This window comes from Budorcas taxicolor, chromosome 7, assembly GCF_023091745.1.
Source record: "Budorcas taxicolor isolate Tak-1 chromosome 7, Takin1.1, whole genome shotgun sequence".
NCBI classification, from domain to species: domain Eukaryota; kingdom Metazoa; phylum Chordata; class Mammalia; order Artiodactyla; family Bovidae; genus Budorcas; species Budorcas taxicolor.
The window spans coordinates 89,543,431-89,558,037 of NC_068916.1; the positions used below are offsets into that span (position 1 = coordinate 89,543,431).

General features: G+C 38.4%; 1 protein-coding gene across 1 annotated transcript in view; it reads left to right on the forward strand.

The window, feature by feature from the left end:
• ADGRV1 (adhesion G protein-coupled receptor V1) overlaps positions 1-14,607 on the forward strand; it is a 535,827-nt gene that overhangs the window by 63,883 nt on the left and 457,337 nt on the right. Inside the window, exons 22-23 of the mRNA XM_052643554.1 lie at positions 9,957-10,133; positions 13,974-14,154. Coding sequence (XP_052499514.1) covers positions 9,957-10,133; positions 13,974-14,154 — 358 coding nt within the window. The remainder of the gene's footprint in view (positions 1-9,956; positions 10,134-13,973; positions 14,155-14,607) is intronic.

Here is a 14,607-nt window from a genome sequence, read left to right on the forward strand (position 1 = left end):
ATTTGATAAAATTTCAACCCTTAAATACCCACATTTTTAACACTGCGTATCATAGTAGTGGTAAAGAACCCGCCAGTCAGTGCTGGAGACATAAGAGATGCAGGTTTGATCCCTGGGTTGGGAAGATCCCCTGGAGGAGGGCACAGCAACCCACTCCATAATTCATGCCTGGCGAATCCCTTAACATCTCCATGTTCTTGCCTGGACAGAGGAGCCTCATGGGCTGCTGTCCATAGGGTCTCAAAGAGTCGGGCATGACTGAAGTGACTTAGCACATGCATGAATCATAAAATGAGAAGCATGGATAAAACACTTCTCTGCATTAACAAAACATGGTAATTGTGGAAGGTGTGCAGATAGAGTTGTGAGCTGAGCTAGCTGCCCTTTTTGTGGAACACCATTTTTACTTGAAAAAATGACGAACAAAGTTTGGTTATTCAGATTTGGGCACCTAGCAGACATTTATGGAGACAAATGAAGTGAGCCAGTGACTACCAGGAAAACAACTGATAGTATTTATTACCAGTGATAAAAACTTGAGCTTTCAAACAAAAATTAAGAGTTGTTAAAACATCGTACAAACTAAAGTGAGGTTGACTGTTTTCCAATACTTAAAGACTTTTCAGTTAAGATTGAAAGTGATATTAGCTTATTTTGATAGTGATTAGCTTTTTATTGATAGTGATTTGCTTATTTTGTGTAGTGAAATGCATCAACATTTGGAAGATCTGTGTAACTAGGTGAACCAATATTTTCCAGATAATCAATGCGTATTGCTACAAATATAATAACAGAGTTTAAATTTTATGGTTACTTGCTTCATTTTCAAAAGTAAGAATCACTGTCATTTCTGTAGATTCTTCTTCACTGTGTTGTTGCAGTGACATTGAAAAGTTAACTTTTTCTTATCCCTTCAAAAATGCTGAAGTCAATAGAGATCCTTAAAGACTTCTCTCTGAGTTACGTTATGCTTTTAAATTTTTCATAGATTCACATGACATAAAGTAATATTAAGGTTAAAATGAAAGCATAATCAGATCTGAAACAGGTAATGAAAGTATGTAGAATATGACACAGAGAAGGCAATGGCAGCCCACTCCAGTACTCTTGCCTGGAAAATCCCACGGGTGGAGGAGCCTGGTAGGCTGCAGTTCATGGGGTCGCTAAGAGTTGGACACGACTGAGCGACTTCACTTTCACTTTTCACTTTCATGCATTGGAGAAGAAAATGGCAACTCACTCCAGTGTTCTTGCCTGGAGAATCCCAGGGACGGGGAGCCTGGTGGGCTGCCGTCTATGGGGTCGCACAGAGTCGGACACGGCTAAAGCAACTTAGCAGCAGCAGCAGCAGCAGAATATGATATAATCTGCTAGTTGGCATCTTGAAAGAGGTGACATTACTCTGTGATATGTTTCCTCCTAACCAGGTACAGTGTGTTCTGGCAAATAGCAGATATATAATAAATTTAATTGAAAGAATGAACAAACTTATACGTAGTTTAGCGCCCTGGTGGGGTATGCCAAGTAGTTCTTTTTATTCCAAGAGGGCCCTCTACTGAACAGGTGACTGATTTTTGTTGGACCTGTTGCCTAGTAACCACGTTCTCATGTTGCCTTCCTGTATTCTGCTGTTCTTTGTACTTTCAATGTTATTTTCTCTCCACCTTATTTTCTCACTATTTTTGAATGTCCTGAAAGCTTATATGCCCCATAATGATAAAGTTTCCTTTCCTAATGATTCATAGAAATTGCAGGTCTTACTGGTTTACTTTTACAGCCAATATTTGGATTATGTTTTGTATTTTTGGTTTGTTTTTAAGCATTTATTTTTTAAAGACTTATTTATTGGTTTATTTTTGGCTGCACTGGGTTGTCGGGGCTTTGCTCTGGCTTTCTCCAGTTGTAGAGAGCAGGGGCTACTCTTTGTTGCAGAGCACACAATCTAGGCACATGTGAGGGCTTAGTAGTTGTGGCACATGGGCTTAGCTGCCCCGTGGCATGTAGGATCCTCCCCGATCAGGGATCAAACCTGTGTCCCCTGCATTGGCAGGCAGATTCTTAACTGCTAGACCACCAGGGAAGGCCCTGGATTATGTTTTATATATTTAAACTCGTGGCTTAAGAATAAATTTAGAGATATTTTGAGAGGATCTTTGTAAAAAGAGAATATTACTTGACTTGGACTGTGTTCTCTTTTGCATGCCTGCCATCTGTTATGTGAATAGATTCCTTTAGATAAAAGTGATGCTGATATAATCTGATATCACACATCATCACCCAAGCATGAAACAAACTAAAAAATTAATTGAATGTGTAATTGTTTAGCTTTATTCTTCTGTTTCAGTAGAGAAAGCCAAGCCATGGCTTATAGTGTATTATTTTTTCTAGAAAATGTATTTCTAAAACTCTTCTCACTGTTAACCTTTATAATTACTTTTCTGATGATCTGAAGATATGACAAATTCCTGACTCAGTAGAGGAAACAGTAGTGGCTGCTGTTGCTTCTTGTGAAAAAATGACTGATGGTGGTTCTGATGTTTATTACTGGATGTTATGCCCTTTTATTGGGCTTCCCTGGTGGCTCAGAGGTTAAAGCATCTGCCTGGAATGTGGGAGACCCGGGTTCGATCCCTGGGTTGGGAAGATCCCCTGGAGAAGGAAATGGCAACCCACTCCAGTACTCTTGCCTGGAGAATCCCATGGAGGGAGGAGCCTAGTAGGCTACAGTCCATGGGGTCGCAAAGAGTCGGACGCGACTTGACTTGACTTGACTTTACCTTTATGCCCTTTTATATACTATCCTGAACATTTGCTTGTTTTATGATTCTAAAGTCAATTAGATGAATATTTTAATAGTAGAAAAAATCTTCTAATTACTTATTTTCTCTGTCTTAATCCCCTTCTGGTATTACTGATTTCATCATCTCATCTGCTACTTCCCAAAGTGCTGTGCGTGGATGGTCTTGGATGGAAATATCTAATGCATTTTTCTCGACACCCTTCCTGAATCAAGACCCCATTTCTGAGTCAGAATCTCTGGCATGGGGTGGGAGGGGAGGTTAAAAAGCTGAATTAAAAAAAATCTTTTAAAGTGGGAAATACACATACAAAAAATAGGATATGGCACCCCAGTTACCTCTCACCTAGTTTTAATATTTATCAGCCTTTTGTCAGTCTTATTTTTTTCTTTGCTGGCTGAATTAATTTTAAAAGCATTATCAGGCATTATGTCATTTCTCTGTAAATTTATAAGTTAGTAAGATGGATTTTTACCAAACATCCTATGTGATTTTTTTTATGGGTGCTTGACACTTCAAACTTCTTCCCTAATTAAAACTTTAAAATTTGCTTTATTGTATAAATTATTAAGTTATTAAATTTTCTATGAAATTTTGATATATAGCATTTATCTTCACACATTGTATTGAATATGGATAGTCTTTTTTGCCTTTCTTTTTAAAACTGAAAATAGTAGGTGATAGATCTTAATGAAATAGATAACTTTCCCTCATGTGATTCTTGTGACAAAAAGCTTAGTCCTATATCCTGCCTGGCTATTTGTCATTGATTTGGTAAAAAGCTATTAAGAAACATCATACTCCCCACTGTATCTTTGGATCTATTTAATCTGTATCTTGGACTTCGCTGGTAGGTCAAGTGGTAAAGGATCTGTCTGCAATGTGAGAGACCTGGGTTTGATCCCTGGGTTGGAAAGATCCCCTGGAGGAGGGCATGGCAACCCACTCCAGTATTCTTGTCTGGAGAATCCCCATGGACAGAGGAACCTGCTGGGGTACAATCCATGGGGTTGCAATGTAAGGGGAAGAAATGTAAGGGTTTTTTTTCTTAGCATTTAACTGTATTACTGGGGACCATGTAAAGCACTTGTTTAACTTCCACCAAAACCCATGAGACTTTGTGATCTTCATTCTAAGAAGCGATCTCTGAGACTGAGAACGCTTGGTAAATGACACAGTGAAACAGTCCACCAGGACTGAGTGACCGCAAAGTTGCGCTCTTTCCAGCACACACGTTGTTTGTGTACCATTAGGCTGTGATGAACATGCTGATGTTAGTGTCTAAATTAGGTACTATGTTAAACACCTGTGTCTGTCTGTTGTTTCTTCCCTCCAGCCTCTGAGGTTTGGAGAGCCCCACGTTCAGAATAGTTAGTCCTCACATAACATGATTGATGGGTTCCTAAAAATCACCACACTATGGCAAATCACATAATGAAAAACACAGAACTTAGGGGAAAGATGGGTTAGGAGAACAGGACCCCCCAGATTGGTCAGTAGTAGAGAAATTGAAATGTAGGAACCTAGTAAAGAATAGGTTTACATAATGTTTTTAAGTCTTAAATATGCTTATCAAGTATGGAATGTATACCTTAAAAAAATGTTGTTTGTTTGTAAAAGTTGGGAAAGTGCAGTTAAGTGATGGAAGGAGTGTTATTTGAAATCAGAGGGAAAGTTGTCACATTAGATGCAGATAAGTGGCTGATAATACACATGCTGAACTGAGGTAGCAGGTAGGTGTGCACGCCCCTGTAGCTTGTTTCAGCTGGTGCAGTTTTCTGTGTTTGCCATCTTTCTAACGGATGAAGTTTTACATAAAGAAATGTGAAATCCACGTTATGTTTAGAATGCCTCCCGATATGTCAGTTGTATTGGGATACTCGTTTCAAAACCAGGATTACTTCAGAGCTGGTTGTACTTCGTCCTTTTCTATCTAGGTTTACTTCTATATTGTCGCTTCCAGTCTTTGCATACCATTTATGTCATGACATTAAAATATACTATTTGCATATGGCCTTGAAATACCAGTTTTTAAACTGAACTGTAGTTGATTTATAATACTGTGTTAGTTTCAGACGTACGGGAAAGAGATTCAGTTACAATGAATCAGATTCTTTTCCACTATGGGTTATTACAAGATACTGAATATAGTTTCCTGTTCAGTTCAGTTGCTCAGTCGTGTCCAACTGTTTGTGACCTCAAGAACCACAGCATGCCAGGCCTCCCTGTCCATCAGGAACTCCCAGAGTTTACCCAAACTCATGTCCATTGAGTCGGTGATATGATCCAACCATCTCATCCTCTGTCATTTGCCGGGGTCCAGCCCCGGTGGATCCAGGGTAATTCGAAGTGGGGATGGCGTGGCGAGAGAGATATATAGATTTAGACAGAGATAAGGAAAGGATTTGCAGTTAAGAGAATAGAGGAGAGAAAGAGGCTGTATTCCTTGGTTTACATAGAAAACCAATAAACCCCCCAGACAAAGAGTTTGCCCTGTTCACAGAGGCCACAGGTACCCTCCGGGTCTCCTGAGGGAGTGAAGACGCAGAATGTCTTCCCGTTTAGGTCTTAGAAACCCCGGGCAGATAAGTGAACGCAGGAGCCTCTATGCTCCAAGGGATCAGCCTGAAAAAGAGAGGGAGGGAGAGGGGAGAGAGAGAGAGAGAGAGAAAATGATTGACAAGGAGTGACCGAGCTTCTTCGAGCGAGGCCCAATAGTTTTATTTTCAAAAAGGAATTTTATACCTTTCTCACAAATGATGTGTACATTATCTTCTGGCCTTGGAGGTCTGTGAAACATTTTAAGACCCTCTTTTGATAAAGGCTGCTCAACCAGAAAACTTACTTTCCCTTTAAGTGTTTTTTTTTTTTCTTTATATTTCTAATTTATGTCAGCCTGAGAAAGTATCAAAGTTACATTTCTCTCACAGAGCGAAGGTGTAGTAAGTTACAATGAAGAAAGAAGCAATTAGCTCAAAAGTCTGATGTGGTTAGTTTCAAGGCTACTATTTTGTTTTCTTACATTCCAACTATGTTAACTAATGCATTCCCAGGTGCACAGTGGATAAGAGATATGGGAACTTAGCAACAAGCATTGGCCCAATAATGAAATCTTACAACAGCACCACTCTAGTAACTTTTAACTCTTTGAAAGGCTCTATGTTTTAGGCTTCCCGTGCCTCTCACAGTTGGGAGGCTGTGAACAATCATATGCATATCTGTAAAAGTCCAAGTAAGCCTGGCAGGCAAGTTAGAGAGCCATCAGAGGGGTTAATATTGTTGCGGTGGTGGAACTGAAGTCTAGTCCTGAGCTATCTGGGGTTGATTGGCATGGCTTGTTGTCTCTGTTTAGCAGGACATTGCCAGCAAAAATGTCGCATTTGGCCACAAGAGAAACATTTTTTATTTGTAGAATCTTTTTTATTACGATTGTTTTTCTTTTTTTTTTCGCTTGGGTGAGGCCCCCTGAGGGGGTTTTCTGCAAGGAGCAGGCTCTGTATATTGCGTATGCTTCTGCTTTAAAACCTCCTTTGTTTTTTAAAAAAATCTCTATCTTTTTCAACCTTAGGCAATGTTCTGGGAGGCTTTGGAGGCAAAGTGGGGAATTCCTGGAAGGCGCAAGTGGAGGTGGGGTGGTCGCCTTAAATCAGAAAGTGTTGGATAAATTTTTAAAGGTTTGCGTAGAGGGGGAGGGGGCTCGCGAGGGTGCCCGGCCACAGTGTCCTGTAAGCTCTCTCCCTCCTTGGGAGGTAGAACACAGTCGTCCCCTTCTCCTGCCTTCAATCTTTCCCAGCATCAGGGTCTTTTCCAGTGAGTCAGCTCTTCGCATGAGGTGGCCGAAGTATTGGCATTTCAGCTTCAACATCAGTCCTTCCAATGAACACCCAGGACTGATCTCCTTTAGGATGGACTGGTTGGATCTCCTTGCAGTCCAAGGGACTCTCAAGAGTCTTCTTCAACACCACAGTTCAAAACCATCAATTCTTCTGTGCTCAGCTTTCTTTATAATCCAACTCTCATATCCATATGTGACTACTGGAAAAACCATAGCCTTGACTAGATGGACGTTTGTTGACAAAGTAATGTCTGTCTGCTTTTTAATATGCTGTCTAGGTTGGTCATAACTTTCCTTCAAAGGAGTAAGCGTCTTTTAATTTCATGGCTGAAATCACCATCTGCAGTGATATTGGAGCCCAAAAAAACAAAGTCTGACACTGTTTCCCCATCTATTTCCCATGAAGTGATGGGATCAGATGCCATGATCTTAGTTTTCTGAATGTTGAGCTTTAAGCCAACTTTTTCACTCTCCTCTTTCACTTTCATCAAGAGGCTCTTTAGTTCTTCAATTTCTGCCATAAGGGTGGTGTCATCTGCATATCTGAGGTTATTGATATTTCTCCCAGCAATCTTGATTCCAGCTGTGCTTCCTCCAGCCCAGTGTTTCTCATGATGTACTCTGCATATAAGTTAAATAATCAGGGTGACAAGATACAGCCTTGACATACTCCGTTTCCTATTTGGAACCAGTCTGTTGTTCCATGTCCAGTTCTAACTGTTGCTTCCCGACCTGCATACAGGTTTCTCAGGAAGCAGGTCAGGTGGTCTGGTATTCCCATCTCTTTCAGAATTTTCCACAGTTTATTGTGATCCACACAGTCAGAGGCTTTGGCATAGTCAATAAAGCAGAAATAGATGTTTTTCTGGAACTCTCTTGCTTTTTCCATGATCCACCAGATGTTTGCAATTTGATCTCTGGCTCCTCTGCCTTTTCTAAAACCAGCTTGAACATCAGGGAGTTCATGGTTCACGTATTGCTGAAGCCTGGCTTGGAGAATTTTGAGCATTACTTTACTAGCATGTGAGATGAGTGCAATTGTGTGGTAGTTTGAGCATTCTTTGGCATTGCCTTTCTTTGGGATTGGAATAAAAACTGACCTTTTCCAGTCCTGTGACCACTGCTGAGTTTTCCAAATTTGCTGGCATATTGAGTGCAGCACTTTCACAGCATCATCTTTCAGGATTTGAAATAGCTCAACTGGAATTCCATCACCTCCACTAGCTTTGTTCATAGTGATGCTTCCTAAGCCCCACTTGACTTCACATTCTAGGATGTCTGGCTCTAGGTGAGTGGTCACACCATCGTGATCATCTGGGTCGTGAAGATCTTTTTTGTACAGTTCTTCTGTGTATTCTTGCCACCTCTGCTTAATGTCTTCTGCTTCTGTTAGGTCCATACCCTTTCTGTCCTTTATTGAGCCCATCTTTGCATGAAGTAGTTCCCTGTGCTATACAGTAAATCCTTGTTGTTTATTTTATATATGATGGTGTGTATCTGTTTTGCCATACTCCTAATTTATTCTTACGCCCTTTCCCTTTGGGTAAACATAAGCATTCTGTGTCTGTGAGTCTGTTTCTGGCTTGTTTTTCTTCCCAGCTCCACAGAGCTTGTGGAATCTTAGTTCCTTGGCCAGGGATTGAATTTGGGTCCATGGCAGTACAAGCCTGATTCTTAACCACTGGACCACCAGGGAGTTCCCTGTTTCTGTTTTGTGAATAGTTTATTTGTTTTATTTTTTAGATTCCACATATAAGTAATAACAGATAATATTTATCTTTCTCTGACTTACTTCATTTAGTATGATAATCTCTAGGTCTATGCATGTTGCTGCAAATTGCAGTATTTCATTCTTTTTTACAGCTAATATTCCATTGTCTGTGTATGTATAACATTGCCTGAAGCAGTGGGCCTAGTGTAACAATGGAATGTCCTGTTGAAAACTCAGCCAAAGTACCAGCTCAGGGACAACATCTTGAAGGGTTGGGTGCTGTCCTCCAGGATCTATATGTGTACCCAGTGCCTGTAACTATTTTTGTGTCTCCAGAGATTAGACCACATGAGCATAGGAAGCAAGAGGTAGGACTGAATCTCCATCACCTCCTGCTCCCATGTTTTAGGCTCCAGTGGATTAGAAGTTCTGGTTGGACCTGGAGACAGAATATGTCCATCAGGAAACAGACTAAAGGCTGTTTCTGAACAACCATATGGTCACTTTGGACTCCTGCTAGTGGATGAACAGGCAAATAAAGGAGTTAAACAATACTGCCCCCTGGGATGCTTGATCTTGTCTACCATGAGGCAGTTAGGGGTGTTGATGCTCAGTGAAACTCAGTGGGTTTACTGGAACAACAACTGGTGTTTCCGTGCTCCTTAATAACTGACTCTTCCCTATTAGCAGACAAATTTCAAGTCTGTTTTCTTCAGCTCTGATGTTAGCACCAAAATAGCTGTATTTAATGTTGATCAGAGGTTCTTAAGATTGATATGAAAAATTAAAAAATGACATTATATATTAAGATTTATAGTTTGAGCTCTGTTTATTCAGTTTTAGTTTTTTTTTTTATGAGTTATGTATTTGGTACTATAAAAATAGAATTGGGAGAACAAGAATATAAAGACCTAAGATATTCCAATTTCCTACTCCATGTAATTGCTAAACATTATCTTAAGGTATAGATAAAAATGCTTTCCACATGAAAAAATGCACACATGTGTATGTAAACACACATATATGTATTTATGTCAGAAATAGCAAAAATATATTAATCATGGTATCAGTGCCTTCCTGTACCTGTTGTCTCCCCACCAGGAATTTGTCAAGGTTCTCTCCACTGGATACTTTGTATCACCTCCAAATTATTTCACCAAATACTCTTTATTACTTTTTATGTTTATGCCTAAAAAGTTCTCCCTGATGCCATGTTCCACTCTCTACCCTTAACTTCAGTGCTGAACTCATCATAAAACCATGAGGTTTTTTTCCCCTTTAGACTTACCTACAAAAAGGATTGTGCTTTAAAAAAAAAAAAAAAACTAGCACAGTGCCAGACTTGAGAGGTTTCAATGAATGAATTATGTGGTATAGTTAATTATTGCTGTTTTGCGTTTATTTATCCTTTTAAAGGAATGAACTGAAAAATCAATGATTGTAAATACTTTTTAGCAATCAGAGATATATCTGGAAGAATGTAGAGGCCTTCTTACAGATGTAGAAAGTTTGAGAACAAAGTTTATGGTGAAAGAATTTCATGAACGCATTTGTAATTTTATCACTGGTTTCAATCAGTATATACTTACAGAGAGTTTATGTTCAATTTCAGATTGCAGAGGAGGGATCCACCATTTCGTGTGTAGTGGAGCGAACCAGAGGAGCTCTGGATTATGTGCATGTTTTTTACACTATTTCACAGATCGAATCTGATGGTGTTAATTACCTTGTTGATGATTTTGCTAATGTCAGTGGAAGTATCACATTCCTTCCTTGGCAGAGATCAGAGGTAAACCCTACCTTCGTTCTTTCTTTGAAAACCTCTTGGGAAGCTTCTCCTTATCCATTTGTTGTGTAATTTATTTTTAGCATCCTGCTTTTTAAACAATTTAGAATATTTAGGTGATTAGGTATATCTCATGGTCTAAAATATTTTGTATTTATTTTTGCAAAAGAAACATTAAGAATGTTGAATAATGTGTGTTATAATTTTGTCACTGTTTTAGTCGCCAAGTTGAGTCTGACTCTTGTGATTCCGTGGACTGTAGCCCACACACTGCTCTGTCCAAGGGATTTTGCAGGCAAGAATACTGAGTAGGTTTCCTCCATTTCCTTCTCCAGGGGATCTTCTTGACCCAGGATCAAACCTGCCTCTCCTGCATTGGCATTCTTTACCACTGAGCCACCAGTTATAGTTTTACCTATTGTTTAATCTACATATAATAAAAATGGTATAGCTTGAAGGTTTATCATTACATGTTTTTTGTTATTACCAATACAGTGAGAAACTGCAAAATTCTTAATGCTTAAAAATTCAGTACTATTAAGAATTCTGTCAGTCAGCCAAGAGGAATTCGTTTAAATGTAATCTCATTTTATTTTTAAATATGGAAAAATAGGTAATTTTTCTTTGTTTTGAAAGTAAAAGATCGCCAGTTTTACCAAAAACTTGCTGTGAACCAGAGTCTGATTTCTGAATATATACTTCAGAAATAAGTGACGAATCTTATAAGTGAAATCAAAATGAGACCTTCTCCTGTATCAGAAAATTTCTTATATTCTTTTAGTCTTGTATGTTGGAATATTCGATAGCTTATAGGTCATCAGTGATAAATAGCATAAATATTTAAGACTTGGAAATGTAGTCTTTGAAGAAATTTTTAAGGGACTTAGGCGTTGACTGGATGAAAAAGATAAAATTAGGGCAAACTTAAAATATTCTTAAGATTTAAAGAGTTAAAGCTCAAGAAGAGTGGCCGAATATCTATACTTGGGGGAAAGAAGGAAAAATGTTAAAACAAAAGTTCCCCAAAAGCAGTCTGAGGAGAGAGTGATGATAAATATTTTTACTGATATTTGATAAAATGAGGACTATGAGTAAGTTTTCATGAGGCTGAAATCATTCAATTTAAAGGACTATTTTTGGATGTTTTTTTCATTTCTCTTTTGGATTTGAAATACTCAGATCAAATAATAATAGCAATATGTGGTGATTTTTTAATGTTCCTCCTTGGAAAACAGAGTTGATCCTCAAATTTTTCTACTGGAAAATTTACCAACTATGAAATAAAGGTGTAACTGGGAACCACTGTTTTATAAAGTGGGTTCACATCTATTTTGGAAGAGAGAAGAGTTAATAAATAAGATTTTGGTTAGGCAAATAGTCATATATGCTGCTGTCAAGATTTATTTAATTTCTTCAGTCATTTTACAAGTATTTTGAAAAATAAATTGACCTTTTTTTTTTAATTTTTATTTTTACTTTATTTTACTTTACAATACTGTATTGGTTTTGCCATACATTGCCATGAATCCACCACGGGTGTACATGCATTCCCAAACATGAACCCCCCTCCCACCTCCCTCCCCATAACTTTAAAGCAACAGTAAAAGCACTGAATAAAGGTGTTGGTTTACAGCGCCATGCCTGCTGAATCTGCAGCAGCCTCTCAGTCTTACCAAGCCAGAGACTGCATCCTGGGGTGTCTGCTGATGCTCTGTGACTGTGCTTTCCAGCATAGACAGCAGTAGTTTTGCTGTTGCGTTGTAGATATCTGAGGGAGTGTATTTAAAAGTATACTTAAGTTGCATCCAGAAACGTAGCTGCCAGAGAGTCTAAAAGTGTGTGTTTGTGTTTGCCACAATGCAAGAACTTGAAATGTGTTTTGAAGTGGTCTATTAGTTATGAAATCAACTTAGTGAGTTATGATCAAGATTTAAAAAATAGGAAGTAGAGGCTATAGCAAAATAAAGGGAAACACTGATTTATATACTGAGTCACTGTGTGAAATACATTTATAGCTTGATATGGTCTTCAGTTTGAAACTCTTCATTTCACTAAAATGAGCAGTTACTTTGGTATCATTCAACAGTTGAAAAACTATTAATTGCTTCATTTTTAATGGACAGCTTGATGTTTGGTGTTGCTTTTCGTAGTAACATTTGTCAGCTTGCTTTATGGGGCGAGATGTGTTGAATCTTGAGTCTACTTTTTGTTTTCTTTAGCTCAAGAACAATGACAAGCTTTGAGTAGAAGTGTCAGTTTTATGCTTCTCCTCTGAGCACATTGGCCATTCCATATATTACTTTATTAAGTAAAATTCTGATCAAAATGAACATCGAAACAACTCAGATTCTATCTTAGGCCTAGTGCTAGAAAAACTACATTAGAAAAAAGGCTCTCCAAATGATTTTATTGCCCAATGACTAGTGTTTGAAACTTGCATTTGGAGTTACAGTCTGTTTTCAGATGGTTGTCACCTTCCTTTCTCGAAGAAACCAGGAAATCATACGTCATTCCTTCCTGTCCCTCACTCCCTTTGCTGAGTCTTTAAGATCTGGGTCTTTTGTCCCCAGAACAAATCTCAAATCCATCTCTTTTTCTCATCTTCTTTGTCCCTGCACTAGTTTAGAACCTCAGTATTTCTGGTCCGTCACCTCCTAGCTCAGCCCTTTGCACCCTTTCTGGCTCCGTCTGCTCTGTTTACGTTCTGTCTTGGTACTGATTCTAAAACACAGTTCTCATTTTGTCTGTCTCCTGCTTATGATTCTTCGGTTTTACTTTACTCTCTATGGAATGAAGTTCATTTTTCTAATGATCCCTGACAGGTCCCTATAATCTTGACCTCTGTTTATCCATCCAGCCTTCCCTCCCATTCCAGCCTTAGTGTCTAATTGTAGTTCCCCAGATATCTTATTCTTTCATGCTCTTGTTTCTTTTACTTGCCCTTCCCCATAATTACTTACGACTACAACTAATTCATTAAGACTTGCTTCAAACCTGTCTATTGTAAAACCTTTACTAGATAGAGGCTTTCCTGGTGGCTCAGGGGAAAAGAATCCACCTACAATACAGGAAATGCAATACAGGAGACACGGGTAGAACGGATTGTTTTGTTCTCAGTTTATTTTGTACAAAACTCCATGACATTTTTACATTGCATTTTAAATGTTTTTCCACAGGTCTCTCTCCTACAGAAGACGCTAAGTCTCTGGACTAGAAATTGCCCATTGTAGATGTCAACATGCTTGTCCAGTTAATAGAAGAGAGAGGAATCATTTTGTCACTTTTAATTTTGACTTACATTTTGCAGAGCAGGGCTGAATTATTGCTATTTCTTTTCCAAATGTTTTTGGGTAGTTTGTGTAAGCCAGACTTCGAGGGTCTATTGTAAATCTGTTTTCTAGCATGCTACCTCTAGGTATGTCAAACTTCCCTTAGGCAGTAACTAGACATGTTGCCCTTTTCTACAATCCTACCATATCCTAACAGATAATGTGCAGTTCCATAAGTAGGAGTTCTAGACCCTGAGGTTGGTAATACTGCTGTCTTTGGTACAAAGAATATATGAAACGGGTATATCACTATATCACATATGCTATGATATTAATACGTCACTAGGATATTTTTATACAGAAAATATTACTGTTCCGTACCCATTATTGATTAAAGAGTTAATTTCTCAGATCTTCCTCTTTCTCTCACTCCGTGTTTTGATGTATAGGTTTTTGTAGAAATCTCTCATGTGAGAAAGTAACTTCAGTTGGCTGCTTTATTTTCTTCTGGTTGAGTGGTAAATAATTTCTATTTGCATCATTGCTTAGTGCCTCTGGATTTTTGTATTTAAAGGTCCTGAATATTTATGTCCTTGATGATGATATTCCTGAGCTTAATGAGTATTTCCGTGTGACCTTGGTTTCTGCGATTCCTGGAGATGGGAAAATAGGTTCGACTCCCACCAGTGGTGCAAGCATAGACCCTGAAAAGGAAACAACAGATATCACCATCAAAGCGAGTGATCATCCATATGGTAACCAAGGCCTTGTGCAGGAATAGTCTTCCCTTCTCTGGGTATACTTGCTCTTGTTAAGAGTTTAAGGGACTTTTGCAAATGATTGAAAAATCATTTGGGTCTCTAACCTTCTAAGCTCTTGAACTTCTAAGCTGCCATTTTGAGGGACGATGTGTATGAAATATAAGAACCAATTTCTAAAGTTTAAAAATATATTTTATAAAGTATATGCAGGATTATTTTAAGTGAAAATCAAAATATTTTTATTCATGGCTATCAAAAGTTTTAGTTTTAAAAACTATCCTACTGTCATATGTTAACACCTGATTGAAGTACTTTGTAATTTATGTTTTGTTAGACTTCAAGAAGTAGAGTTATCACTGTCTGTTTGTATTCATTTCTTTTGGTCTTATGCTGAAAAGTGATAATTTTCTTAGTTGGGTGACTGTAACAGATGTCTGTTATAAGTTG